Source organism: Eurypyga helias, unplaced genomic scaffold (assembly GCF_000690775.1).
Source record: "Eurypyga helias isolate BGI_N326 unplaced genomic scaffold, ASM69077v1 scaffold8279, whole genome shotgun sequence".
Lineage (NCBI taxonomy): Eukaryota > Metazoa > Chordata > Aves > Eurypygiformes > Eurypygidae > Eurypyga > Eurypyga helias.
In genome coordinates, this window is record NW_010274025.1 from 2,860 (window position 1) to 28,827 (window position 25,968).

The window sequence follows — 25,968 nt, forward strand, 5'->3', positions numbered from 1 at the left end:
AGCTGGGGCTTGGAGAGAGGCTTGGAGCTGCTGGTTCTGGCTCTGCTGGAGGCTGCAGATCTGGGGTGGCTTTGGGTTACACAATGCTTGGATTGTCCAAGCCCTGAAGGAGTCAGGTGTGGTGCCCTAAAGTGCTTTAGGGGAAGCTGTAATCCTGGGTCCCAGGGTGCTTAATGCTGTAAATGGGGATGGGTGGGATGTAAAACTAACAGAAGGCTGCGGAGGAAAACGGACAGACGTGCAACCCCAAGGGTAGTAAGTATTTGTTAAACCTGGTGGTTCTCTCTTCTTACTAGTGCTTGTTAGTCTGTGCTGGGACTGTCCCTGCTAAAGATGGCTCTACTGCTTCCTCACTACCTGGAAAAAGGGCAGAGCATGTGCTGATGTCTGCATTTTGGCTTGCTAGGCACCAAGTGTCCTCCCTCTATGCTGTGTCAAGCAGCAAACCTCCCCCAGGCTTGGCTGCAGATCTCTAGGAGCTTCTTCCAGACATTTTAGCTGGGAGAGCTACAGAGGCTGAAGGCACCTTATGCAACGTGTTATTTACAACACGTTGCCTTTCTAGTCGAGAAATCCCACAGCACTTCATGGTGCCTTGCTTTTTATTAAGGAAGACAACAGTTACTGTTCATGTATAGAGAAAATAGCAGACAGAGGCCAAAAACCAATGTCCAAGCTCATGCAGTAGATCTAAAGCAGTACTAGGGATAAGACTCAAAATTCCTAATTTCCAGGACTTCTAAGAATACTGCCATTTAGCACCATGGAGAAAACTGATCCTCAGTGTGTGTTTTGTCCCTGCAGAGATGTCGGGGACCGTGGCTGACATTTCGCTGGTGCACTGGAAGCAGCAGTGGCTGGAGAACGGCACCCTGTACTTCCACGTCTCCATGAGCAGTGCCGAGCAGCTGTCCCGGGCCACCCCTCCTAGTCTCCAGGAGCCTTCGGAGATAGTGGAGGAGCAGATGCACATTCTTCATATCTCGGTCATGGTGAGTCAAAACTGCCAGCAGCATCCGAGGGGACAAAGGACCATCTGGGAGGGGATGGTGGCTGGCAGCCAGATCGTGGTGGGAGGGTGGTGACAAAGAGCAGAATGGTGAGTCTGGTTTGCAAATGTCCATGTTCCTTCTCGGTTGGGCCTCCAAAGTGGGAGAGATGTGTTTGAATGGGCCAGGAAAGAAAAAAAAAGTGGTTGGTCTTTTAAGAAAATGAAATAAAATAAAGCAACAGACTGTAGGGAAGAAACTGTTGGGAGGGTGACAAAGGAGCATCTTGTGGTTCCTCTTGTGTCTGCTGGCAGCTGGCAAGGTGTGTTAGTGGAGTATTTCTCCTTGGTCTTGCATTCAGACGTGTGCATAGGTAAAATTTTGGGCTTGGTCGTTTCTTTTTGAAGCTTTCTGGAACCAAATTTTATGTGTCAAGTGAGTATGGGCTATAGCACGATCCTTCTCTTGCAAAACAGGAGTCTGATCTAAAAGTAAAGAAATGATCCAGATGCTTTGAATATCTCCATCTGAGCTGTTTATGTGACCTTTTATTAACATACTGTGTTGCCTTTTAAAAGGCTTATTTCAGTATCTCATGAGGTGGTTGCCTGCCTATTTGGATCTGGTTCATCATTCCTCTGTGCTTTAGAGCTCCATTCTGTAAAATAGGACTAAGTGTATTGTTCCTTAACTTCCATTGGGATATGCTATCCTGTCTATAAATGAAAAAAAAAAAAAAAAGGTAGTTAGGCTGGTAGATGATGTGGATATGCATGGAATCTATTTGCCCAAAGTAAGTCTTTTATTGGGTTGGGGGTTCCCATTGCAGCAACCCTCTGCATAAGGTGCACCTGTTCGTATCTTGGAACCCGTGCGTTGTCTCCATGCCCTTCTGTTCTTCATTTTGGGAGGAGAAGCAGAAGCGATGGCTGCACAAAGCCCTTTTCTCCCATTTGAACAATTGACTATGTGGCTTTTACCACTTAAATCTGTCTTTTTGAGTGTCTCAGCCCTTGTCAGGGAGGATTTAGACTGGGCACTGAGTGCATGTGAGCACAGAGAGAGGCTTTGCATTGAGGCTGTTGGGCAAGGTAAGAGGCAGGATGGCAGAAGGGGAAGGAATTGGAGACTGCAGCTTACTGGGTTGGATGGGGAACGTTTCTTATGTCCTGCTAAAAATGTCGGAGTGATAGAGTTTTGGAGGGAAAAAGGTAAAGCTGGTATACATAGAAAATGAGCCTGAAAAAATGAGAAACAGAGCAAGGAATGAAGACAACAGAACCCAAGTCTGGGCTGTGAAAAGCTCAGTCTCTGGTTTGTGTGGGATTGCTTGGCTATTGTGAGCAAACCTCTGCCGCAGAAAAGTGGCCCGTGGCTGCGGGGACATGCTGGCTCTGGAGCCTGGTGATCACTGTAATTGCTTGAAATGCAGATTTTCTTTAGCAGGGAGAGATTCAGTCCTGGTCCTCAGACCTTGCTGAAGGTCATCTTCCTAAAAAACCAACATGGTGATTGTAATGAATTGATGCTTTGGAGAGAGAAATGAGTTTCTTTGCAAAGGCTTTCTTTTGCTGGATCTCAGAGTGCAAGAGCAGCGATGCTGGTGCGCTGGAGTTGTAGGCATTGCTGCGCATAGCACAGAAGAGATGGTTTTGCATTTTAATCCTGGGTTAGCCAGGGAAGGTATGCCTTGCCACATCTCGCTGACACTGATACCATGGGAGCATCTGTGGCTTTGTTGTGAGAGTTAACTCCTTCCCTGAGCCTCTCCTGCCCTTCTGCGAGAGCAAGGGGAGGCCAGGAGAGTCCCTCGTGCACAGAATGAGCCATAATTCCACCTTTTTTATAAATCCTGACACTCCTTGTGACAGGAGCGGGAGTCCCAGACAGGAATGTGGGTCCAGGATGAGGCCTGGGCTGCATGTGTGTCCTTGGGGAGGCAGTAACCCTGGTTTTTTTCCTCCCTGGGTTGAGATTGCAGCACAGACTTGAAACTTTGCCCAGTTTTTTTAGAAGATTCATTAACTTTTTGTGTGAAAGCAAGCCAAGTTTTGAGTTACTAGCAGAAGATAAATGTGTGTTTTGTTGGGTTTTTTTCCCCTTCAATACCACATGGTGTTCTGTAGCTGAAGTAAAATGGGTCAAAAGTCTTTGTTTCTTGGGTGAAATATTTCATCCAAGCCTCCGGGCTCTACGCAGGCTGCTTTCCCACACCTTTACCTTCCTCCCTAACTCCATCACATCCCAGAGACACCCCCATCACTCAAGCCCCTCTGTCTCCTGTCAGTGGGGTTCCCTGGCAGGCTATGCTTGGCAGCTGCCAGACCCCAGCATGGGGGGCTGTGTGGTGTCCCCTCCCATCTCCCCTGCACCCACCGTGTCCGTATCCCTTTTCCTGCCTCGACATGCAGCTGTACATCCCTGTGTCTTCCTTTCCAGCTTCTTCAATACCATTCTTCCTGTGTCCTGCCACAAAGCCCAGTGCCTCCTACATGCTCTCCGTTGACTAAAACACCATTTCAGCCCCCCCAGCGCTGCCTTGGTATTCAGGCTCTGTGTGCCCTGTTCATCATCAGCCCAGCATCTCGCTCCAGGGGACAGGAGGAGACACGGGCAAGTGCCTCCTTCCATCTCCTTTAAGTGGCTGTAACACTTACCTTTATGTGTCTCCTCGTCCTCCGTCTGAGTTATAGAAAGCTGGGAAGGTTTGCCGGGGGGATCTCGCTAATCCCCTGCTTAGGGAGTGCTCCAGCAAAGCTTTAATGGGCAGCGAGACATCTCCAAGCTGAGCTCCCTCTGACGGGAACGTTATTTTGGATTTGTGTAGATGTTTATGACTTGGCTGGTTGCTGCTGCTCTGCTTCTAAAGCCAAGACCCCCTCGGTGCTGTGGGGGGTCTCCAGGGAGTGTAAATCCTGGGTTTACTATTCCTTCCAGTGATGTTGGCTGTCGGTGTGTGGCTTTCTGGTTTGGGGTAGGTTTGCTTCCAGTGCAGCAGGAAAGGGACCACTGGTGACCAAGACTCCATGTCCCTGGGGCCACCATCTGCCCCTGCCAAAGCCGTGGGCACTGGGTGACCGTGACTCTCTTCACACATCCCTTCCCCAGCTCAAGGGCATCTTTGACAGCAAAATAATACTTGATTTTTATTTTTTTTTTCCTTTCCTCACTGTTTTTTTTAATCTCTCCCCAGTGAGACATAACATTAATTACTGCAGTTAAAGGGAATTCAGTCTCCATTACTGTCTGCCACCCCTTTCCTCTTGCCTTGAGCATCTGAAATTTGTCTCCCAAATGAAAAGAAGGGAGGAAGGGGAAAAAACAAATATGCAAATGTTAGATATTATTTATTTACTTTTTTTTTTTGCGTGCAGTTTCAAGTAGAAAGGAATCAATATTTTTGTCATTATGCCTGTTGTGTTTTTTCCCCATAATCTTAGCTGTCATTTGGGTTTAATTGTGTTGTTTCCTCTTGTGTGGAAGTAAATCTTATCTGTTTTGGATTAAAATTCAATGAAGGTCACAGCAGCTCGAAAACTTACCAGGCTGCAGCAATTAATGTTCATTTGGCTTTGATAAATTGGAATGTTCCCCACAATAGAACTGGAGTGGATTTCAGAAGCAATAATTCTTCCATTAACTCAATGATTCCCCGCGTGATGGAGCGTCTTGTCACTGCTCTGTTTGTCATCTGTCACTTCAAGGATCTGGGCATATGCCTGATATGATTTATCATGATTATTGGGGCTGCCTGTGTCAAAACATTTTAAACCACTAATTATTCCAGCCTTGTAAATTGCTGAATTTAACAAAACGTAAGAGATATTTATTTTGTTGTTGTTGATGTTCCCCACCATCTTGTGTCCCTGTTTAATTACTGCTCTGCGTCCCGGTAAATTCAGACCCAGAGCCATGTCATTTTATGCAAAGGCTGATTTTTTTTGGCTCTGGAGAGGTGGAGGGGTGGGAATGATGGGACAGGCCTGGATTATCTCTGCACTGACCCACCTTGCAGCCCTTTGGCAGGGCCCCTGTACCCTGCGGGTGCCTGGGGTGAGGATTTGGGAAGAGGATGCAAAGCCGCATCCCATCCCAGTGGCAAAGGGATGGGTTTTCCTGCCACATGCCTGTGGGAGTGATGGTGGTAAAAGCTGCAGTTTGGGAAGGAGCGAGCCAGGCCCATGCCTGCGCAGTGTGCCCGTGTGAAGTCCTGCTGGCTGCTGCCACCTCCATCTCCATGGGCTTGTTTTGAGAGTGGTAACAAGCAAAAGCCTTGTTTCATCTCGCACTGTTGCTCTGCAAGGGAGCATTTCAGTGTCTGGAATAAAAGGTGACCAGACCTCATCAGGCTGCTTTTTTTTTGATATTATGTTTTTTTATTTTTAATGCCTACTTTCTGCTGGCTGGTACTGGCAGTAGACAAGTTAGCTGCTGGTTTCTAGGTCTCCCAGCAGATTTATTTCAGCTCTTATTCATATGAGTTTCCTTTTTTCTTCTTGTTTTTCTACATCCTGATGCTTCCCTAATGATCAGCCATTGCTGCTGTGCCCCGTCAGCCTCTGAGATGGGTATGAAGCGTGCTCTTAAACACTTTGCTTGGACTTAGCATCCTGCTCCGAGGCAGAGCTGGGGAGGGCTCCGGTGTGCCCACCGGTGTGCGCAGGTGGGTCCCAGTGAGTGGGGTTTCCCGTGGCTTCTTCAGGCTGGGGCAGCTCTTCAGCACCCCAATATCCGAGAGTGAGCGAGGCTTTAGGAGCCACCGCTGGCTCCTTCTGAAGCTGCCAGCACCCAGCAAAGGCCATGACAAGTGCATCCATTTGCTTTGTTATCCCTTTTGCCACTACCTGTGACCCCACACCACACCTTTCCCTCCCTCCCTGTTCTGCTGCCCGTGTTTCCTCAGGGAGCCTACGTTCATCAGGCGCTGGGCTTTCAGCTTGGCTGTGCGTGGCATCACATGTGGGTACCCTCGGGCTCACCCTGTGCAGCCCTTGGGGGGTGATGGCAGCTGTCCCTTCAGTGCCTCCATGGTTCCTGGGTGGCTGCTTGGAACGCGGGGTCCATCCAGCGTGTCGGATGGAGTGGTGAGGGGTTCTCCAAACAGCCGCTCAAGCCCAGTTCCCTTTGTGTCTGCACGTGCTGGCAGGGGTTATTCTCCTTCCCACAGATGGATGGATTGTCATTCCAGTGCAACTGGGCTTATCTCAGCGTCCATGGGAGGGGAGAGGAGGCTGAAACCCTTTGTGGAGCCGGAGCAATTCCCATTCTCCCAAGAAAACAGCTCCCCAAGGGATCGCTCCAGGTCCCGTAGGCTTTGGACACAACCATTGCAGGCTCCTTCAGCTCTGGCTTTCCCATCTGCATGGCCATTGAGTGATGTCTTGTTTTCCTACCCAACAGTGTTCTGTCTTCCTAATCCCGATGGATTTACTTCCCTCCATACTGTGTGGTCGCAGTTTGTCCAGCCGTGTGTCCTGTGGGATGGCTGGTTACTCCAGCGGAGCCGGGTGCTCCAGCGGATGCAAAATGTTGCTTGAGCATTACTCTGGCTCCTTGCAGCGTGTCTTGCTGATGGCAGCATTGGAGCTCCTGTCAGCCAGCTCAGTTGAGGAAAAAAAATGGTGTAACATGAGTAATGAGGTAGTGAAGAAGGCACAACATCTGTGTCATCATTTCTGCACCAGGAGGTCAACCAGATTCATAAAACATGCACTTCCAGCTTGTGATATGTTTAGGAATTAATTAAGGTAGGGAGAGAATTGCTGCTGCCAGCAGATTTCCTTATCTGAAAGGTATTAAAAAGCTAAATTGATCTCCAATGAGCTGTTTTTATTAAAAACCAAATACAAAACCAAAAAGAAAAGACCCAAAACCCCAGGACTTGGGCTCGGTGTGTCCTTGTGTGGGAATCACATCCCCGCTCCTCACATGTGGGGAGAGGAAAAAGAGGGGCCCATCCCAATGGGCAGCTGTACCGAGAATCCCCAGGAGGCAGATGGGAGCCCCAGGCTCTGTGCTGATGACAAAACAAGCCGTGAGCACCTTGCCCGCAGCAGTGTCCCATCAGCAGTCCTCCCTGGTCTGCGGAAGGTGGTGGCTCTCAGAGCATCTCTGAACCACTCTGGGGTGGCCGGAGGGGCTGGTAGGACCTTTGCTGGGTCTGCTGGCCCAAGGTGGTGGGGCTGAGTGCTGGCAGACCCTGTCAGCTGGAGCTCAGCACGGCTGGAGGCTGAAGTTCACCCCAATCACCTTTACCTGCCCGTAGCTGTCCCAAGCACCTTGGGGACAGAAATGACCTCATGCACGGCCACTTGAACTGGTGCTGGGGAGTTGCTGGGGGGCAAAGCTAGAAGCAAGCTTCCCAGTCCTCTCACACTGATGCTGTCAGTGGTCTCTGCTCTTTCCTGGGATGAAGACGTTCTTCACCTCCGAGTTTCATTTCCGTAACATGCTATTAGCCAACTTTTTGTAGGCTGGGGGAAGCAGCCTCTTTCATTCACCCTCCCTCTCTTCTCCGCTCTCCTCCTCCTTTGCAGAGATGATATAAAACAGGGACTAAATGTAGCTGATGATGTGCCCTTGTATTTAGGGACTTAATTTGGGGGGGAATTTGTCTTTAAAGTGTCACTTTTGTGACAATGACACCTGTTATGTTAATAATTTTTCACTAATCTCTCTCTGTTTTCTACCTTAGCTACTGTGAATACATTAAACACTTTCTATCTAGCAGATTTCCCCCACCCCCCACGGTGTTAAAATATGTAACTGGAGTGCTCGATTTGCATCTCTGATAACGCGAGGCTGAGTAAATACTCTTAGTTCATCCGAACTGAGCATCAAACTAACTTTCTCATGTCATCCCCAGAGCAATCAAAGTTGGTGCCGGGGGAAAAGCAGCCATAGGAAGCGTTTGGGAGGGGTTTGGTTGTGCATATGGCATCGAACGCGTGGGAGTGATCTGCAGCCTTAGAAAATTCCCAACCTCGACACGCTGAGAGAAAAGGATGGAGAGGAAAAAGTAAGAGCTCGCTTTGGGAAGGTGGCTGGGGTAGTCGCGGGGAATGCTAGAGCTGGAAGGGTGATGCTGAAGTGGTGAGGAGGTGGAGAAACACTGCAGGAGGAAGGTTTTGGAAATGGGGTGAGGAGCATGGGAGCAGCGTTAGCTCGTGGCTCGAGGTGGGACACGCAGCAAGACGTCGTGAGCGTCAGCCTTCGCCCCCGTGGCGCGTCCCTCCGCTGGCGACGACAGCGAGCCGTTTATTTTTATCGAGCGTCGCGCTGGGCTGCGCGGGGAGTTTGCTGATTTCAGATTCTTGTCTTGAACTTGTTCCCTTCCTTCCTCCTCCTTGCTATTCCCCTTCCTGCCATCTGTCTGGGAGAAATGCTCGTGCTGCTACCGTGCTGTGGGACGTAGCTGGTAGCTTGACCTTTTCTCGGTGCTTTTTCTCTCGGACTGGGTGCAGCAGATGGAGAAGCCAGGCTTCGGAGAGGTTCCTCTGCCTTGGCTCCGGGTTTGCAGATCGGTCAGAGAGGAAGGAGCATCTCTGTCCCACGCAGGTTGGGTATCCTGGTGTTGCACGTCTTTCTGAGCTGCAGGGCTCCTGGAGAGAGCAATTCCACGTGGGAGCCCTGTGCTAATCCTGCGTGTAAAGTGCCGGAAGTGTTTGATCGGTACCTTTGAAACGCTGACATAAACACAGAAATGCTTTGCAGCACCCGGCCTAGATCTAATTGCTTTAAACTGCCAGGCTCAAAACTACATATGGCATGACAATTGCCAGGAAACTTTAATCCAGGAAAACTCTGGTGGATGCTGAGTTGTCTGGGAGGTGTGGTGGTGCCTGGGGGTGGATGGCCGCTGGCTCCAAGGTAGCTCCATATAGAATCATAGAATGGTTTGGGTTGGAAGGGACCTTAAAGATCATCTAGTCCCAACCCCCCTGCCATGGGCAGGGGCACCTTCCACTAGACCAGGTTGCTCCAAGCCTCATCCCGCCTGGCCTTGAAGACATCCAGGGATGGGGCATCCACAACATCTCTGGGCAACCTGTTCCAGTGCCTCCCCACCCTCTCTGTGAAGAATTTCTTCTTGATATCTAATCTAAACCTCCCTGATTTCAATTTATACCCATTACCCCTTTTCCTATCACTACAGGCTCTTGTAAAAAGTCCTCTCCCAGTACCCTTGTAAGCCCCCTTCAGATACTGGAAAGCTGAAGACTCCCACCGCCAACCTTGGGGTGCTCCCCAGCCTCATGGTGAGGATGCCGGCTGGGTGTGGGGTGCTCCCCTCTTGCTGGGGGGGCTTTGCTGTGCTGGGGTGCAGCGGCAGTTGCCTGGGATGCTCTCTACCTCCCTGCAGGAGTTGCGTCCTCTCTGGTTGTCTGTAGCACAGCGTGGGCTCTGACCCCGGGGGTGTGGGAGCTGGGTGATGCTTCTCACCCTGGGCTTTGCTCTGTGTTTCAGCTGCAAGGGGCAGAGCCTGTGGCCTTGGAGGCTGGGTTGGTCTTCAGTCAGGGAGTGAGATATCTTCCTTTTTTCCTTCAAACCTGGTGTTGTCTGCAGGCCTCGCTTCTCTCGGTAGTTATTCTTGTTTGAATGCAAGTTAGAAATGTGAGCATCGGGTAAAATGTTGTCGACATCAGGAATTGGCTCATGTAAAGCTGAACTGTGAGGAACCTGATGCAGAATAGCTTAAAGGTGGTTGTGAAAGATTTTACATTATAGCCCTGCAAAAGACTGAATTTTTATTTGGTTGGCAAAACTCATTGATGGGAGCAAGTGTTAATGATAGGATGAAATGCAATATCGTATTTGTCCCCAGAAGTATGATGTTTGCTTTCAGTTTGGGCTTTTTTTTTTTTTCATTTAAAAATAAATTGGACTTAGTTTCACAAGGCAACGTTATACTGTGAAAAGGCAGAGTGCTTTTTGTTCAGGGAAGTGTCAGAATGAAATGTTTCTACTCTTCAACACTTCCCATATCCTCCCCAAAACCACTTACACTTTAGTTTCAGCTGATGTGAAACGCTGAGCAGATAAACCATTCCTTGAAAAACCCTGCCAAGCTCTTTGTGGAGTCACTGTGCCTAAAGCAGAGAAGACATGGTGCCATGGGGGTCTGATGGTCGCCCACCAAGGGTCTCCAGCCTCTGCAGCACCCGGCCCCAGTGAAGGGGATGCTCAGAAACCCACCGGTGTGAAATAAGGGGAAGAAGCTCGTGCATACTCTGAACATCGCCAGGCTGCTAACATAGCAGAGGACTTTTTTATGTACGTGTCTGGATCTTGCTGCTGTAGGAAGTTGGGCAAAATTCCCATCAGCTTAATTGGGAGCAACATCAGGCCAAGTGTGGTTATTTTTACCTGTCACTGCTCCCTCTCCGCCTCGTCCCTCCCACCTCCATCCCCCTGGACAAGAGGGAGTGAGCTCCATTTCAGCCTTCAAAAGGTCTCCGCCAGCTCGGAGCAGCAGCCTTGTGTTGATGATGTGCAGCAAAGGAAAAGGAGGGGGAAAAAGATGTAATTGTGCTTATTTTTAAAATCCAATTATCTAAACCTGCAGGAAAATAATTATTTTTGGAGGGAGCTGTTCAGGCTGGCTGGGCTTTGCCCTGAGTGGGAGCTCCTGGGGGCTGGGCTGGATTCATTGTGGCAGCAGCTGGACAGGGATGGAGCAGGAGCATCAGCCCCAGATCCACTGGGAAACACTCTGCTTTCAGAAGTTTGGCACTTTATTTGTTGCAATGCTCTTTGTCCATCAGGGAAAATGGTGATTTTCCTTTGTGGCTGCTTCCTTTCTAGCTTTTCAGAGCAGAGGAGCCCACTTTTCTTGCCTCCCCATCTGAAAAAAAAACCCAACCTGCCTGGGGGAGGATGGCAGCAAAGCTGGTGCTTTAGCGATGTCGGGTATCTCGGTTTCCCTTCCCAGAGGCATATCTGGTGACGAACTCATAGCCAGCCATCCCTTAGGCAAGCTTGAGCTCTCCTGCTTTCTCCGGCATGGTTTTCCTCATTGCACCAAACTCATGAGCTCAGGGTGAAACCAAGGTGGTGGCGGTAGCGATTGCTGGGGGAGCAGAGAGCAGCCCCAGAGTTCCTTTGCCACTTATTTTGCAAATGATGGAGTCTTCTGCGAGCATCGTTCTGCAGAGGCCTGCGTTGGGGGGTGGGTTTGATAAGGCAGAAGTAAAGGGACGGGCAGGCACATGTGGGTGCTGTGAGCTGCAGTGCCTGGCAGCCGTCAGCAGCATGAAATTGCAGCAGAGGGACGACTGGATGGAGGGCACTGGTTAATGCCCCAGAGGGACCGGCTCACTACGATTAAGCATCAGGTTTGCTTGGCCTTTCCTGGAGATCCATCATTATTCACGCCAGCAACGGCCCTGTCAGAATCCCTCTGCTGCAGAATTTAATGATTTGAACTCACCGACCTGCTCACACGCCGGGATGCGGCTCAGCAAGGCAGGCGAGAGCTGTGGGGTGGCAGCAGAGTGGGGTACCGGGGACCGGATCTCGCGCTGCATCCTTGGGATAGCCGGGACCTTGAGCATGGCAAGAGCAGGACAGCTGCTTCTCCCACCACCCTTCCTCGTGGCCGGGGCTTGGGACACATAGCTGCTTAGGCAGTGTTCCCCACATTCCCTCAGAACCCTGCGGGTTCAGGCACATCTGAACCCCCTCGGAAAATGGTCCTTCAGCTGCGTGTAGCCTCATATGGTTGGGAGACGATGGGGGACGAATATTGGGATGTTGGCTTTGGAGAGCACCGTGCCGTCGGAGTGGTGTGCTGCCAGTCATCCGTGGTGCGGGATTAGGCAAGGAAGAAGCTCAATTACAAACTGTAAACAAAAGCAACGATTGCTGCAAGGCTCATAGAAGCAAACAGAAATGTGACAACAGCTCCAGGTACCTGGATCACTTGAATTTGTGCCAAGGATTCCTCTCGCCCCGCAGCACGCGGCTAATAAGCCGTGAGATGCCTCTTGGCTGTGTGGGTGAGGATCCAGTTATCAAGTAGGGTTTGTGCCCTTAGGGTGAGCTTATGGAGGGGATGTGGCTGTGGCTGTGTCCTCCCTGGTCTGGGAAGAGTGCAAGCTGCCAGTGGAAGGTTTTCTGCCCACTTTTACGTGCCCTGCGAGGAAGGGCTGGTGCTGTTGCTTGCAGCTCCGGAGCCTGGGGTGACACAGCCAGCTCGTCACTGGTCCTGTTTCACACCAAACATCTGAGAACCAGTTACCTGGCGATGCTGGTTGCGCTTGAGGATGCTGCCTGGGCTGACAGATCTTAACTTTCTCTTTGAGGGCCACATTGACTGTGTCTCAAGCCATCCTTAGTGCTGCTTTGGGGCCACCTTGTCACAGACCCACCTGGAATGCTCGTGGCTTGTGCTGGGATGAATGATTCAACACTAACTGTTGTGTGGAGCTGTTTTCAATTCTTCTCTCCTTCTCCATGTACTTGAAGTACCTTTGCATGCCGCCTGGCTCATCCTCCCTTTGTCTGGGGGCCAAGGGGAGGAGGACTCAGCCAGGTTGTTTTAGTAGCTGCTGCTAAGTCCTGGAAATCAGGGAATAACCTTGCCAAACCAGAGGAGTGACGTGACCTGATTCTTCTCCCTCCGCAACCCTGGAAGGAAGTCAGGGAGGAGCTGGGCTGTTGGCTGGTTTGTGTTTCCCCTGCCCTGGCTACGATGGGGGGTGGAGGGGAGAGGGGTTGTGTGAGCATTGCAGCAGCCTGTGTCTGGTCTGCAGGGACGCTGAGGCTGGGGTGAAACAGAGATGCAGCAAGGACAGATTTTTTAACCAAGCTGCTCCTCTCGCAGAATACTGACTGCTTTGGATTAGGCTACCACAGCCCCTGTATACCCCTCTCAGGACATCATGCCCCTCGCTGGCTGCCAGCCCCAGCATCTCTTACCACTGCCAGGCACTCCTTCCCGGTCTGAGGGTGCCAGACCTTCCCTGCCTGGGGGTGAGCTGTTCCTGGTGGCATGAGGTGCCCTTCCCAGCTGAGATGGGTTTGAGTAAAACATTGACCTTGTCAGCTTCAAACCCTTGAAGGGTGAATGTCCCTGCCTGCATGTCCTTGCCTTTGTGGCTGGTGCTGCCTGGCAGGAGATAGTCCTGAGTCGAGATGACCCATGTTGGCTTTGGGCCACTTGTGCTCTGCAGGCCACTGTGACACCAAGATCCTGGCTTTGCTAACTGAGCATTGGGCTCATCCTGTCCTTCCTTCTCTGAGGAGCTGCTGCTCACCACTGTGATGCTCCAGCTTCAGAGGGTTTCACCCTTCCTGCAGCATGCTTGGCAGAACTGTTACCTCCATGGGCACTGCTGTGCCAGGCAGGAGAGAGTAGGCTTCCCCCAACCCTGCCTTCTTGGGTCATGACATTTTGAGGACAAATCCCTCTATTGCACTCGAACCTGTTGGCAGAGCTGTGCACCCAGTCTCTAGGCTCACTGGGGCAAGGGCACTGGGGTGGGTGCAATGCCTCCTCAGGAGGTGGAGGTCCTGCTTTTGGGGGGCTCTGAACAACAGCATGGGGTACGGGGGGCCCGTGTAAAATACAGCTGCTGCCTTCTGCCTGTGAAGGAAGCAGTGGGAGCCCTCCTTTTCCTGTCCTGGCTGGGAGGTGTGCGGAGGGTGATGGCTTTGCCCTGGCCACTGAGCAAGGCGATGGCCCTAGGATGCACCCGCCCACCTCCTGCCACAGCTCCATCCCCTTGGCTCAGCCATGTTTCCCTTAGCAAAGCAAATGGTGTGGGTTTTTTCCTTTCCTTTTGAAATGGCCACTTTTCACTCTTTTTTTTTTTTCATGCTCTTCCTCCTTGGCATGCAGGTTGGCGGGGGGAGGGAGCCTTCAGCCAAGCTCTCCGTCACATGTCCCTTGTTTTTTGTGTGTTATTTTTTCCCCACTGCTGCCCTTGCCAAGGGAAGGACATTGTATAGCTGCTGAGACTGGCAGGGGGTGTAATGCTGCCCTGCCTGCCAATAGCCTCGATGTCTGAAAAGGCTTAGGAAATCCAAGCTCTAAATTAGCTCCCAAATCATCTTCTTCCCTTTCTCTGGGTTGAGCACCCTGCAGAGCCAGCCTGAGCTCCCCTTTTGTCGCTGGGCTCCCCGACGAGTGGCTGGCTCTGCAGCCGTGCTGGGGGGCTTCGCTTGGAGAGCTCAGTGTGATGGTCCCACAGGGATATGGGGAACATCTTCAGCACAGCGTGGCTCGAGGCAAGCTGGAGCACCCCAGGGAGAGGTGGGGGGCAAATTTCTGACATCGTCCGTGCTCACATCCCCTCACAGCCTTTGCCACCCCATTCCCCTGCGCAGCTTCCTTCCCCGTATAACCGCTTTGCAGTGCTCGTTTGGCAAACGTGTTGGGGTTCTCAGCTGTGGTGCTGGAGAGAGCAGAGGAGAAGCATGGAACTGATGGATGGCTGCCGAAAACCTCCTGGGGCGGCGGGATGCCCAGCCTGTGCTTGCCGCAAGGATGCTGCTGAGAGTAGCCAAGGTCATGGCATCACCGGCAGCGCATGTGGTCGGGGCATCTGGGGCCAGATGAAGCCGGGGGAGGGAAGCAGGAGCCATGCTGGCTGCGTATCTGGTAGAGGAGGGGACAACCTGTGCCGTGCCCAGATGTCACTCCCCCCAGCACCTCGTTTCTGCCCTTGCCAGGTCTGTTGGTGAAGGCAGCGGCTGCACAGCAGCAGCTCGACATCCCTGCGCTCTGCCATAGGATGGCTGCAGGGTCGCTTTTCCCAGGGCCCTTGGTGAGAGGTGGTTTCACGGCAGCTGAGCCCAGGGAGAAGCTTTGCTCAACAGTGTTTGTGCATGGCTGTGTTGCAAGACTTTGTCTTTTGCCTCTGCTTTCCGCCCTCGAGGGATAAATGGAAAGGGCTTGGCTCTGCTGTCTCTCCTGGAAATTCAGACTTCAGCTCTGCAAATGCCGGAGGTTCAGCATCCCCACTGGCATTCCAGTCTTCACCACCGTATACAAATTGGTCTTTAAATGTCTCCAACAACTCTCTGCAGGTAGCTTTCGGCACTCAGGCGCTGCAACAGAGTGCAGGCATATATCGCATCCAATATATTTCCTAACCCCAAACCATCCCAGAAAGAGCTCCCGCGCCGCCTTGTGTTTTGGGGCTCTCGGCATCCTGCCTGGCTCTGCCTGCGGGTGAGGAAAGCAATCTGTCCCTGAGGCTGAGCATTGCCGGGACGTGTTGCTGCGGCTCAGCGAGGGAGGCGGCAAGGCCAGGCTAGGGCCGCGAGCATCGCTCCTTCCCTGGGCCCTCGGAGGTGGCACGTGCATGGGAGAGCACGTGAGCTCTGCAGAGCAGCCTCAGGCGTTGAAGCCTGCCCGCTTCATCCTAGCAGTGGGTACCTTGGGAAACAGCAGAGGAAAATTCCACTTCTAGAGGCATGTAACTTGGTTTTTGTCATATTTTTTTGAAAAGGCTCTGTCAGGCTCTGTCTCCCTCTCCCCGCGCTACGCAGCCAGCTCTGAAGCAGAAGTGATATTTTCTGCCAATGCAATGATTAGCCTTTCTGCTAATGACCCAAGAACAGTGTCCAAAATAAATGAGCCCAACCTGCTCATCTTATTAGCCAAATGATTGCAAAGAAAGAGGAAATATCTGCAAAAACCGCTTAGGCAGCTGGAATTTGGAAGCGTGGTGAAGTCATTGCTCGAAGTACGGAGAGGAGCCATATGTCTTTGAAAAGCTGGTCCTCTCCCAGAGTGGGGAGAGCCTCTACAGTGTAAGGAAGGGGGTGTGTGTGTGTTTCTGCTCATCCCCTGCTCCCCGTTTTGAGAGGTGACCCTGCAGGTCTGGAGCAGTGGCTATCCCTGAGCTCTGCTGCTTCCCAGGGCTGGGCAGATATTTCTCCTCCCGTCCTCCGTGTCTGGTTTATGGCTTCCCATGTTCTTCAGGTGACAGGCAGCAGCTTGGGGATGTTGGTCAGGAGAGCAGCTCATGCCGTAACCGGTACTAAGTCTTTTTTCAGGAGTTGTGCTTATGTCCTTCAGACCCTTCCCAGTGCACTTGGCAAGGTCATGGAGCATCCTAATTTCACACAGGGAAGGGTGAGGAGGAAAAAAGAAGAAGGTAGAGGTGCAGGGGGGGTTCTGCAGAGGAGGGAGGTGCAAGGGGTTCCTGTGTGCAAGCCCTGTCTTGTGGGTCATGGTGATGCTTAAGTGAAACGAGAGCTCAGGCTGGGGAGGGATTTTATGCTCGGTGACAGACAAGCGAAGCAGGTCTGGGTGCAGAAGGGGCAGGTCACGAAGAGGGGTGAGCACACAGAGGAGCTGGAAGGCTGTGTGCGACAACCACCCTGATTTTGGAAACAGCTTGACCTTGTCTGTGTGTGAACTCTATTTGAAGGGGGGGTTGTCTCCTCGATTGCTGCTCGTGGGTCTCTGTAGCTCTCTTACCAGCCAGAAGGCTTGTACCTGGCACAAGGCTCTGCGGGGTAACAGCAGTGTGAGCGTCCTGGAGAAGGGGACTGAGGCTGAGATGAGCCCTGAGCACGTAACCCTGTAGCTGTGAAGCTGTGTCACATCAGAGGATGTGTGCCAGTCTCACGTCTTGTTTGATAGCAGAGAAAAATGCCCTTGTTCCTCTTGTCCCCTTGAGCCAGGGAGACCTGGCTCACGATGCATGAGGCCCTAAAAATTGCTGAGGAGGAGGAGGTCATCCTCCTGCCAGCACCCGGAGTGCACGCCGTATGCTTCCCAACCTTCTCCGCTGCGCAGCCGGTGTGAGCTCCCAAGCCCCTGCTCGCTTGTTCAGCATTGCAGCTCGCGGGCTGGTGCCAGGGCTGCTCGTGGGGTCCCACCAGCCCCTCGGTAGCGTGGGTCTGGGCATCCCGCTGGGACTCTGCAGGCAAATACCTGGACCTGACGTGTGGGCAAAAGCACCTCATGTGTATTATACGGTTCTGTGTGTGTGTGTGCTTGTATATATATGAAATATAAACTTTACGTATATGAGTGTATATGTATTTTTACTGAGCTGGCATCTGAAGGGTGTAATGTACAGAAATGGGAACTGGGACTTCTTTATTTTTTTAATTTAGCTGCATTCATAGATAGCTAGCTGTTTGCTCTTTTCCGTTTTATATAGTCTTAAATTGTGCCTTGGAGTTCTTCCTTTCTTAATTGGTGGGGGAATTGCTAATTGTACGTTTTTGTTCTGAGGAGTTTCAGGTTTAAATGATTATCTGTGCTGGGAAACATCCTGACAGTGCAAATACTGAAAACTCGAACGTGGAGTGGATGAGCAAATGACCCTTTACTGTCTGCACCCGTCCGTGTCTGCCACGGCACTGGACCTCCCTGGGGAGCTGCCTGCGGTCCCTGGGCTTTGGTGACGGGTGGGAATTACAGCTTCACCTGCACGCCCCAGGCTGCACGAGCAGCCGGTGCTTTGGGAAGCGTTGGCTTGTGCTGATTTGTCATTGTCCTTTTCTTAAACAAGTTTTTCAGGTTAATGCTGGTTTGGCTTTGGAATTCAGGTTTGGCTTTGGAAGGCATGGGGTTTCTCTTGGGTGGGGCTGGGGCTTGTACCCCAAACCTCTCCCACACATGCCTTCCCTGTGGATGTCACAGCTGGGATACTCCAGGGATACAGACTTTCTCAAGGGTTTTGCAGGATGAGGATTACTTTTCCATAGGATCTCCAGAGTTGGAAGGGTTTTGGAGAGGTCATTAAATCCATCTCTGCCCCTGGGCAGGATCAATAACCCTTTGTCACTGGTGATGGATGTTTCTCTATCCTGTTCTGCAAGACTTCCCCATGCCCCCCAGCAGTTGTTCCAGCCTGTGCAATCTGATTTGGGCTTGGACTGTGGCTGACCCCAGGAGAAGCAACTCTACAAACATCCCCCCCAGACACACTTCCCTTCCGGCACGCTGCCTTCAGCCTGACTTCGCAACAGCCTCATATTTCACATAACTTCTACAATGCTTGGACTGATATAAATAAGCAGGTGGTTTGAAGTGATTAATGGAAATCCTTTACCTGTGTTTTGCTCCCAGGATTTAGGTTCAAGTGTCTTGCTCCCTGTATGGAGCAGGAAAATCTGGTCCGGGCACTGCCCACGGCTCCTCGGCCAGCGGTTGCAGACACACGTGGGTGTGGAGGATGACAGAAGAGGGTCTAGGTGCTTGTATTTTTCTTTCCAAGTGTCCCTTGAAAAATGGGATGTGTCTGTGCGCCAGGTAGCCGTGTTCCTCTTGCTCTATCAGCCGGTCCCTGCCGGTTTGGGATGCTGGGTGCATGATGCAGGCATGGTGGAGAGCTGCAGTGATTGCTGAGACCCTTTGTTCCTGGGTTTTTATTCCCTAGGGCTCCTTTTTGGGCTGTGCAAGACGTGTTCAGAGTCTGTTTTTACAATAGACATCCCCATGCAGCTTGTGCCGGGACACCTGGTCCCCAGCACATATCTATCCTTGGATTTATGGATTATCCGTGTCCTGCTCCCACAAAGCAGGGGCAGGGCTGTTCCTGAGTTTCAGAAAGGACACTGGGGTACAGGGTTTTAATGACTCTTAGGCCAAATAGAGCTGTGACAGGGCAAGGGGTGACTCCGAGAACCGTCCTAGGTGTGTTGTTATTCATCCTCCCTCAGGCTGTCCGGTGCATAAGAAGGTCCTTGTGATGGATAGCTTGGTATCCTGATGCCTGGCAGCCCTAACCAGGGATAAGGCCTGTCCTGCGGATGCAGTAGAAGCTGCTGTGCCTTGCCCTGATCTGGTACTCATGGGTGGTGGCAGGCATAAAAAATAAAAAGCGGGGAGACCTGCTGTGTGCAGAGCAGAGATAAGGTGCAAGGAAGCATTTGGATTACTGAGCTCTACAGTGTCCATGGGCAGAGCTGATGCTGGGTGTCCTTCTGCTGATGTATGGGTCACTTTGCCCCAGGGAAGCCCAGAAAGTGTGCCCAGCACAGCAGGGTGGTCACCAAGGAGAAGAGTGGAAAGCCAAAGCCCAGTACAGGTTTTTGACCCTTTGTGGGGCTGTTGCTCTTGCTGCTTTCGTCCCTCCATGTTAGCAGCTTGCAAACGTTGTGCAGTCCCTTGGTCCCTGTGAGTGCCACACGTCCCCTCTCTGGTGCAAGGGTGGAAGCTGCTTTTTGGGGCAGGGTAACTCTTCATGGGTGAGGTTAAGGGGTGAGTTGTTGGCCGGGGAGGATCCTTCGAGCTCTGTTCAAGAGTGTGACTGAGATGTGTGAGATGGAAAACAAGGGCGCAAATGAGGAGTTGTGGGAAACTATCTTCAGGTCCCCTAAACCTCGAGATCCTGTTCTGGCAAGACCACTCATGATGGACAGGCAGTGCTGTGGCTCAGGGCCCTGCGACAGATCTCCTTGGAGCAGTCCCATATGCTGCTCACCCCTCCAGCTCTCCTCTCTGGGCTTGCACCTACGCTTTACATACCCAAAGGGTTTATTTACCCCTGTTATGTGGACTGACCCTGTTCCACGGTGAGCATTTACGGGCCAGGCAGGGACACAGTCACCAAGAGCATAACTTTACTCACCCTGTGCTCCTGGGACAGGCTTTTCCTTGCCTCGTGCTATCTGGGACTATCACATTCAATTGCCTGTTGCAATCGCTTGGCTGTCACATAGATTTTTATCTCGAGTGTCCTTTGGAAAGGGAGCCCTGAGCTGTCGCTGGGAATGTTAAAACAATAAATGTGTTTTGCACCTGGCTATGGGAAGGAGCTGCTTTAGGGCTTGTGACAGGCTGCAGCCTCTGCTGCCTGTGCCAACTGTGTATGGTCACTTCTGCCTCTTCTCCCGAGGACGGAGCATCCCAGAGGGATGGGAGGGGACCGGCGTGTCTGCTTTGTCACGGCCAAGCTCTGCTGGGGGCTGGAGAGGGCTTGGATCCTTGGCTGTGCCCTGGGATGAGTTAGGGAGAGGAGCTGTGGTGGAAGCAGGACTTTCTAGGGCAGAGGGAAGGGTGTGCTGTTCCTGAAATAGAGATACAGGAGAGGGAGTGGAGCCCTGCACCATGTTTTCTTAATTGTTGTCTTGCATGTGGTGATTCTAGCCCCATTTGGGCTCATGAGGTCCTGTTTGCATGCTGGAGCCTGTCCTAGCCCTCTGCTGAGACTGCCAGGGGAGAAAGACTTTTTTTGAAAACTCATTGATGGAAAACATTTGCCTGCCTTGGAAGAGGTTTTCCTCCATTTGGCTGGGCGGTGCTAGCTGTCCCCTCCGTGGCATCTTGGATCCTGGACTAGTCCTGCAGAGTCACCTGCCACCTCTGGAAAATCCCCACTGGTGTGGAAAGCGTGGCCATGAAAGCCCAGGGAAGGCCAGGATGGGGCTGTGCAGAGGGAGAGGCTGGAGAAGGACCATGTCTCCTTGGCAGCAAGTGAAACTCCACGTGAACAGCATCCCTCTGCAGGGTGCTGTGGCTGGGTGTGGTGGCTAGCAAAGGGCTAAGCAGCTTTCTTGTCCTCTTGGATACTGCTCTGCCACAGTGGCATGTGGGGCCCTGATTTTGTGGGATCTGACATCCAGGTGCTCTCCAACTTGGACTGGAAGGTTGCCTTCACCTCGGTAATCTGCACATGGACTGGGTGTCCTGGGGTCCCTGAGCTGTGGGCTCAGACATGGCCCAGTAAGGTCGAACCAAGTTCCCAGCACTCTGTCTGTACAACATAGAATCATAGAATCACAGAATGGTTTGAGTTCGAAGGGACCTTAAAGACCATCCAGTTCCAACCCCCCTGCCATGGGCAGGGACACCTTCCACTAGACCAGGTTGCTCCAAGCCTCATCCAGCCTGGCCTTGGACACTTCCAGGGATGGGGCATCCACAGCTTCTCTGGGCACCCTGTCCCAGTGCCTCCCCACCCTCTGTGGGAAGAATTTCTTCCTGATATCTAATCTAATCCTCCCTGTTTTCAATCTGTACCCATTACCCCTTGTTCGGTCGCTATAGACCCTTGTAAAAAGTCCTCTCCCAGCACCCTTGTAGCCCCTTCAGGCACTGGAAGGCTGCAATGAGGTCTCCTTGGAGTCTCCTTTTCTCCAGGCTGAACAAGCCCAATTCTTGCAGCCTTTCATCATAGCAGAGGGGCTCCAGCCCTCTGATCATCTTTGTGGCCTCCTCTGGACTCGCTCCAAGTGGTCAATATCCTTCTGATGTTGAGGGCTCCACAGCTGGACACAGCACTCCAGGTGGGGTCTCACCAGAGCAGAGTAGAGGGGCAGAATCCCCTCCCTCGACCTGCTGGCCACACTAGAACATACTAGAGATACTGTTCTTTTTGAGCTTCCTTTGTCCTGCAGGAAATTCTCTTTTGTGGTGGAAGCCTGAAAGGAGGTTGGATACTGAGTGCATCAGCTGAACACCTGGGCACCAGCAGATCGTTCTTGGTTGGAGTAAGGGTAGGACTGCAGGACAGAGGAGTGGGTGCAGATCTGCGCTGCCTCTCCAGTGGATTGTTCTCTCTGCCTGGGGGCTCTCTCCTCTCTTTGCTACCCGCCTTCACCTAGCCACCCAGGCGAGCTTCTCCAGGAACACACAGCTGTATCTTCAACTCCCATTCATGCTTTCCCCTCAGGCAAAGCTGTTTCTTCTGCAGGAGGCCAGGCCTCCTCTGAAGACGGGAGCGCTGCAGGGACTGGGCTGAAGTTAGGTCAGGTGTGCACTTGTGAGCTGAGCCCAGCCGGCGAGACGGGCACCGCATGGCGTGAACGGTCACGGAGCTGAAGCTGGGCAGGAGGTGGTTTCACTGCTTCCACAGAGCTAAAAACAAACTATTGGGGTGTGTGTGGACTGGGTGGGGGGGAAGCAAACCAAAGCTCAGCACCCACTGTCTTCATCAGGAGCAGCAAATAAGTGGAGAGGTGCTTGGTGAGCTGAAAGGTGTGGGTAGAAGGGCTTTATTAGCTTCGTTTGAAATGTTTCGTCATGATTCCCGTTTCTCTGTGCAATCTGACTTTATTTTAGTTTCAAATTTAGATTTTCAAAACAGGCCTGTCAAATTAGTAAAAGGGAATTTGATTAGAAAATGGCAACGGGATTGAGGTCTTTGTTTTTGTTCGTGCACGATTTGGCTCGGAGATCGCTCTTAACCAAAAATACCCTTTTGGAAAGTTTTTTTAGCTGATCAACACTTTTCAACTGGGGGGGGGTGGGGGGAACCAAGCAGAGCTGGAAAATTCCTGCCACTGGCTCCCCAGCCATCAGCCTTCCCTTGACAGGGGACTGGAGAGATTGAGGGATGCAGAAGAGGCTGGGACAGCTTTGTGCCGCTCTCCTGTCTTCTCCTGCTCACTGCTGTCCCCACATCTGGGTTCAACTGTTTGAACTCCCTGAGGACAACAGTGCCTTGACACAGCTCCAGGAGCTGCCCATCCCATGCCTGGTCTAGTGGGTGATGCTGAGACTGGGGGGTGCTGTCAAGCTGGTTTTGGGGTGAAGGTGCAGAACTCTGCCCTGCCCGTTAATCCCAGCATCTTGGTGTGTCTGCCACCCATCACTGGGCCAGGCTGGGTGGGAGCCCATCCCGGAGGGCAGGAGTGGAGGGGGAAGGATGAGGGAATTAATTACATGGTGGAGTTAAACACTGGCTGATAACAGGATTGCTGGAGAGCAGGCAGCTCTAGTGACTTGGGCTCCCCTGCAGAGATTACCTGGGGAGGGTGAAGGAGGTTTGGGTTAGGGGGGCAGTTTTCTCTGCACAGAGCCCTGTTTGCATTAATGAGCTCCCGTTCATCAGCAGAACACCAACCTGTATGGCTGTGGTTGGCCCTGAAGCCCCCACTGGTGTCGGTGGGGGGGTGAGCAGAGACAGGGTGCTGCCGAAGGGGGTTCTGGTGCCATGGAGCTCACGCCGCAGTCGATGGTGCTGTGAGGGGGCAGAGGGCTGGGAGGGGGTAACTGGGGTCCCTCCGTGCCCAGTCCCTGCCTGCTGCCGGGGATGGTGCCGCCTGCCATCGGAGGCTGGATTCACTCCATGATTACTCACGGATGCTGCAGTTACGCTGGTGACACCCTGTCAAAAACCTCACGGCAGCATGACTGCGCACCCGGGGACAGGCGGGGGTTATTAGCCTGTTATTATCCATTTACCCAGATATCCCAGCTAATCAGCTTTCAGATGGGGAGAATTAATTGGTTTCGTTTGGAGCATCAGGCACGTTTAATTGAAATGAATTCTTTCCCATTTCCAGACGGGCACTTTCTCAAGATGGGGAGAGGGGGTCGCAGCGTTCCCATCACACACCCTCACGGCTGCAGTGAACCAGCTGTAATAGTGGTGCCCTTCAATCCTTTCTCCATCTGGGAAGGAATTCTCGTTTCGCAATGCATGCAGCCTGCTCGGACATGTTCCAAACCCTCTGTTATAGAAAGGCTGGGGAATGCACGTCCCAAATCCACTCAGTCCCTGTAAGCAGATGGAATGGTGCATGCCAAGAAGCTTGGCAGGTCACCTGGATGACACACGGGTGGCATCGCTGTGATGCTGCTTTCTGTGGGCAAGAGGTGAGGCTGGGGGTTGGAGTCAGGAGATGGGGGTCCCCAGAACTGGATGGGCACGTCTTGTCCATGTGCAGGATGCTCAGGGCTGTTGCCACCTGGGACAACTCTTTGGAATAAAGCTAGTTTTACACCTCTGCTGCTGCTTACCCTGCTCTAGGTCTACTTTTATCCTGCTTTGCTGCAGCACCAGGCAGGCTGCTGAGCTGGCCACACAGGAGGAGACGTCCACATTGGGTGAACCCAGATTTGGGGGGCTGGGCAACACCCTGCAGCCCTAGCAGGGGTGGCAGCCAGTGGCCTGTCCTGCAGAAATGTCATTGAGCCTGCCTGCGAGGATGCAGGGAAAGAAATTCCAGCATCCTGATATGTGTGTGTGGCACTGAGTGAGCCCACCAGCTCCCCCAAACGCTGCCTGCCCCTCTGAGCCATGGCTGCTGTCTCTGGCCTCTTCCCGCTCTGGTGCAGCTTCTCTTAATGAAAGGTCATCTCCTCTTCACAAGAACGTGGCTGTAATTAGAGGTGGGTGCAAGGACTGCTGCTCACTTTGTGACAGCACAAGTGAAAGCTCGTGCCTCTGCAAAGTGTCCCTTTGGATAGCAGGGATAGATAAAATTGCGGTGCTTTAAATCTGCACTGTTGAGGATGGGAGGGCTGGACTGGGCTGCCCCAAATCATTGTTCCTTCCTCAAAATGTGCAGGTAAACATCCATTTGGAAGTGCCAGGATCTTGGTACCTTCACGGTCTCCCTCCTGCAGCATCCTACAAGGAGAGGTGTAGGCATGAGCCCAGGTTTCTGCCTCCTGTACTCTGCTCCCATGATCTTTGGTGTCCTGTATCCATACAGAAAAAAGAGGGAATTGAATTGCAGGTGCCTTGAGCTGCAAGTGCTTTGGCATGGGGACTGCCCTCAGGGTTTGCAGAACCCTCCAGAGCCGAACCTGCTCCGGCTGCACCCTGGGGATGCAACAGCCCCTTGTCAGATGCAAAACTCGGCTGTTCCCCTCCCAGCCCGGCAGTGGGATGCCCTGTGCTCCTGGCTTGCGGCTCTGCCTCCCCAGCAAGGAGATGGCTGGCCTTTGCCCCTTCGATGCACCCTGGAAGACAAGCGAGCAAATCAAAGCTGGAACATTCCCGTCCTTTGGTATTCTCAGCTTTTGATCAATACAGCAGGAGGTTTAGGTGAATGAGTAGCACAGCTTTGGCTTAGCGGTGCGCGTGGTCTGATGTGCTGCGGGAGAAAAAGGTGTCTGTGGACCCGTGGGTGTGTAAGCAATGGGTGTGGGAGCTGCACAGCAGGAAAAGTGTCCCCATGGATTTGCTTTTCCACTGAGCTGAGCCCTGAGGTCGTTCGGAGGCATCGTACCGAGGGCTGGGTAATGGGAACTCTGCGTTCTTGGGTGGGAAGACGAAAAAGCTCTGAAACACCTGATAAATTTTATGTATGTGCAAAGTCGCAGGGAAGGTAATGGGAGTTAAGTGTATGGTTAAGTGCAGTACTTAACGGGACTCTTAATAACCCGCTGGGAATAGCTGTGGTGTTTTTGGAAAAAAGGTTTGTGGACTTGCTGAGCTCTTTGATCTCTTTAAATCAGAGTCTTGGCTCTGCCTGCTCTGTGATGCATGGAGGGGCACACAGAGTGCATTTCCCAAATTGCATATGTCCAAATTGATAAACTCCTTTGTCTTTTCCTGGTGTGCAGTGCCCTGCGTACCAGCGGAGGCTCTTCTCGGCAGGTGGGGGCTGCGGCGTGTAGCTCCCCGCAGCATGAGTTACGGTGCCAGAATTGCCAAACACCTTCTGGTGCCAAACGCTACGTAGACAGGCGCACGGAGGTTTTATCCCTGTTGTTGTGTTTGATATACCCTCCCTCTCCCCCTGAAAGCAGTGGTTTGTGTTGCTGCTTTTCAGAAAGACGTTCATTATGCTGAAATATTTGCACTTTAAACATATTAAGGCAGGTTTTTTTTACAGAATGGGTTGGATCGTTCCCAAAGCAGCTGCCAGCTACGGGCTCAGTAATAAACCTTCAAAAAAACCCCAACAACAAAAGGAGCTCTTTCTCTCCTTTCCTGTGTGCACAATAACACCTTTCCATCAGCTCCTTGCTCCATAAATTGTTTTGAGATGCCCATAAATAAACTCTAAACCCCTTTTCCAGTCTCTTGCCTGTCTCACACCAGCGCAGAGGAGACCTGGACCATCAGTGGAGCTTGGAGGTGTTGTCTACTGCAAGAAGACCTCGCTCCTTAACGCTGCAGTGAATTTTTCTCTGTGTTTTGCCACCTTTTCTGGACAACTGTCCAAGATCTGGCAGCCCCCAGAAGCTGGCTGGTTAATTGAGCAGAAAGGGTGTTGTACCGTGTCATTCACCAGCACTTGGAAGCTGGAGGAACAATGTGAATTGTGTTCGTGTTCCCTCATCCGGAGATGTTGCATCTCTTATTAGATTAATTTTTTTTTAATATAT

At 52.1% G+C, this 25,968-nt stretch overlaps 1 protein-coding gene across 1 annotated transcript in view; it reads left to right on the forward strand.

Moving 5' to 3' along the window:
* Nucleotides 1-806: 806 nt before the first annotated feature.
* Nucleotides 807-25,968, forward strand: part of LOC104515639 (astrotactin-2-like) — a gene marked incomplete at its 3' end in the record, with an annotated part of 135,912 nt that continues 110,750 nt past the window's right edge. The window contains 1 exon segment of the mRNA XM_010159689.1: nucleotides 807-992. Within this exon segment, the coding sequence (XP_010157991.1) occupies nucleotides 807-992 (186 nt within the window).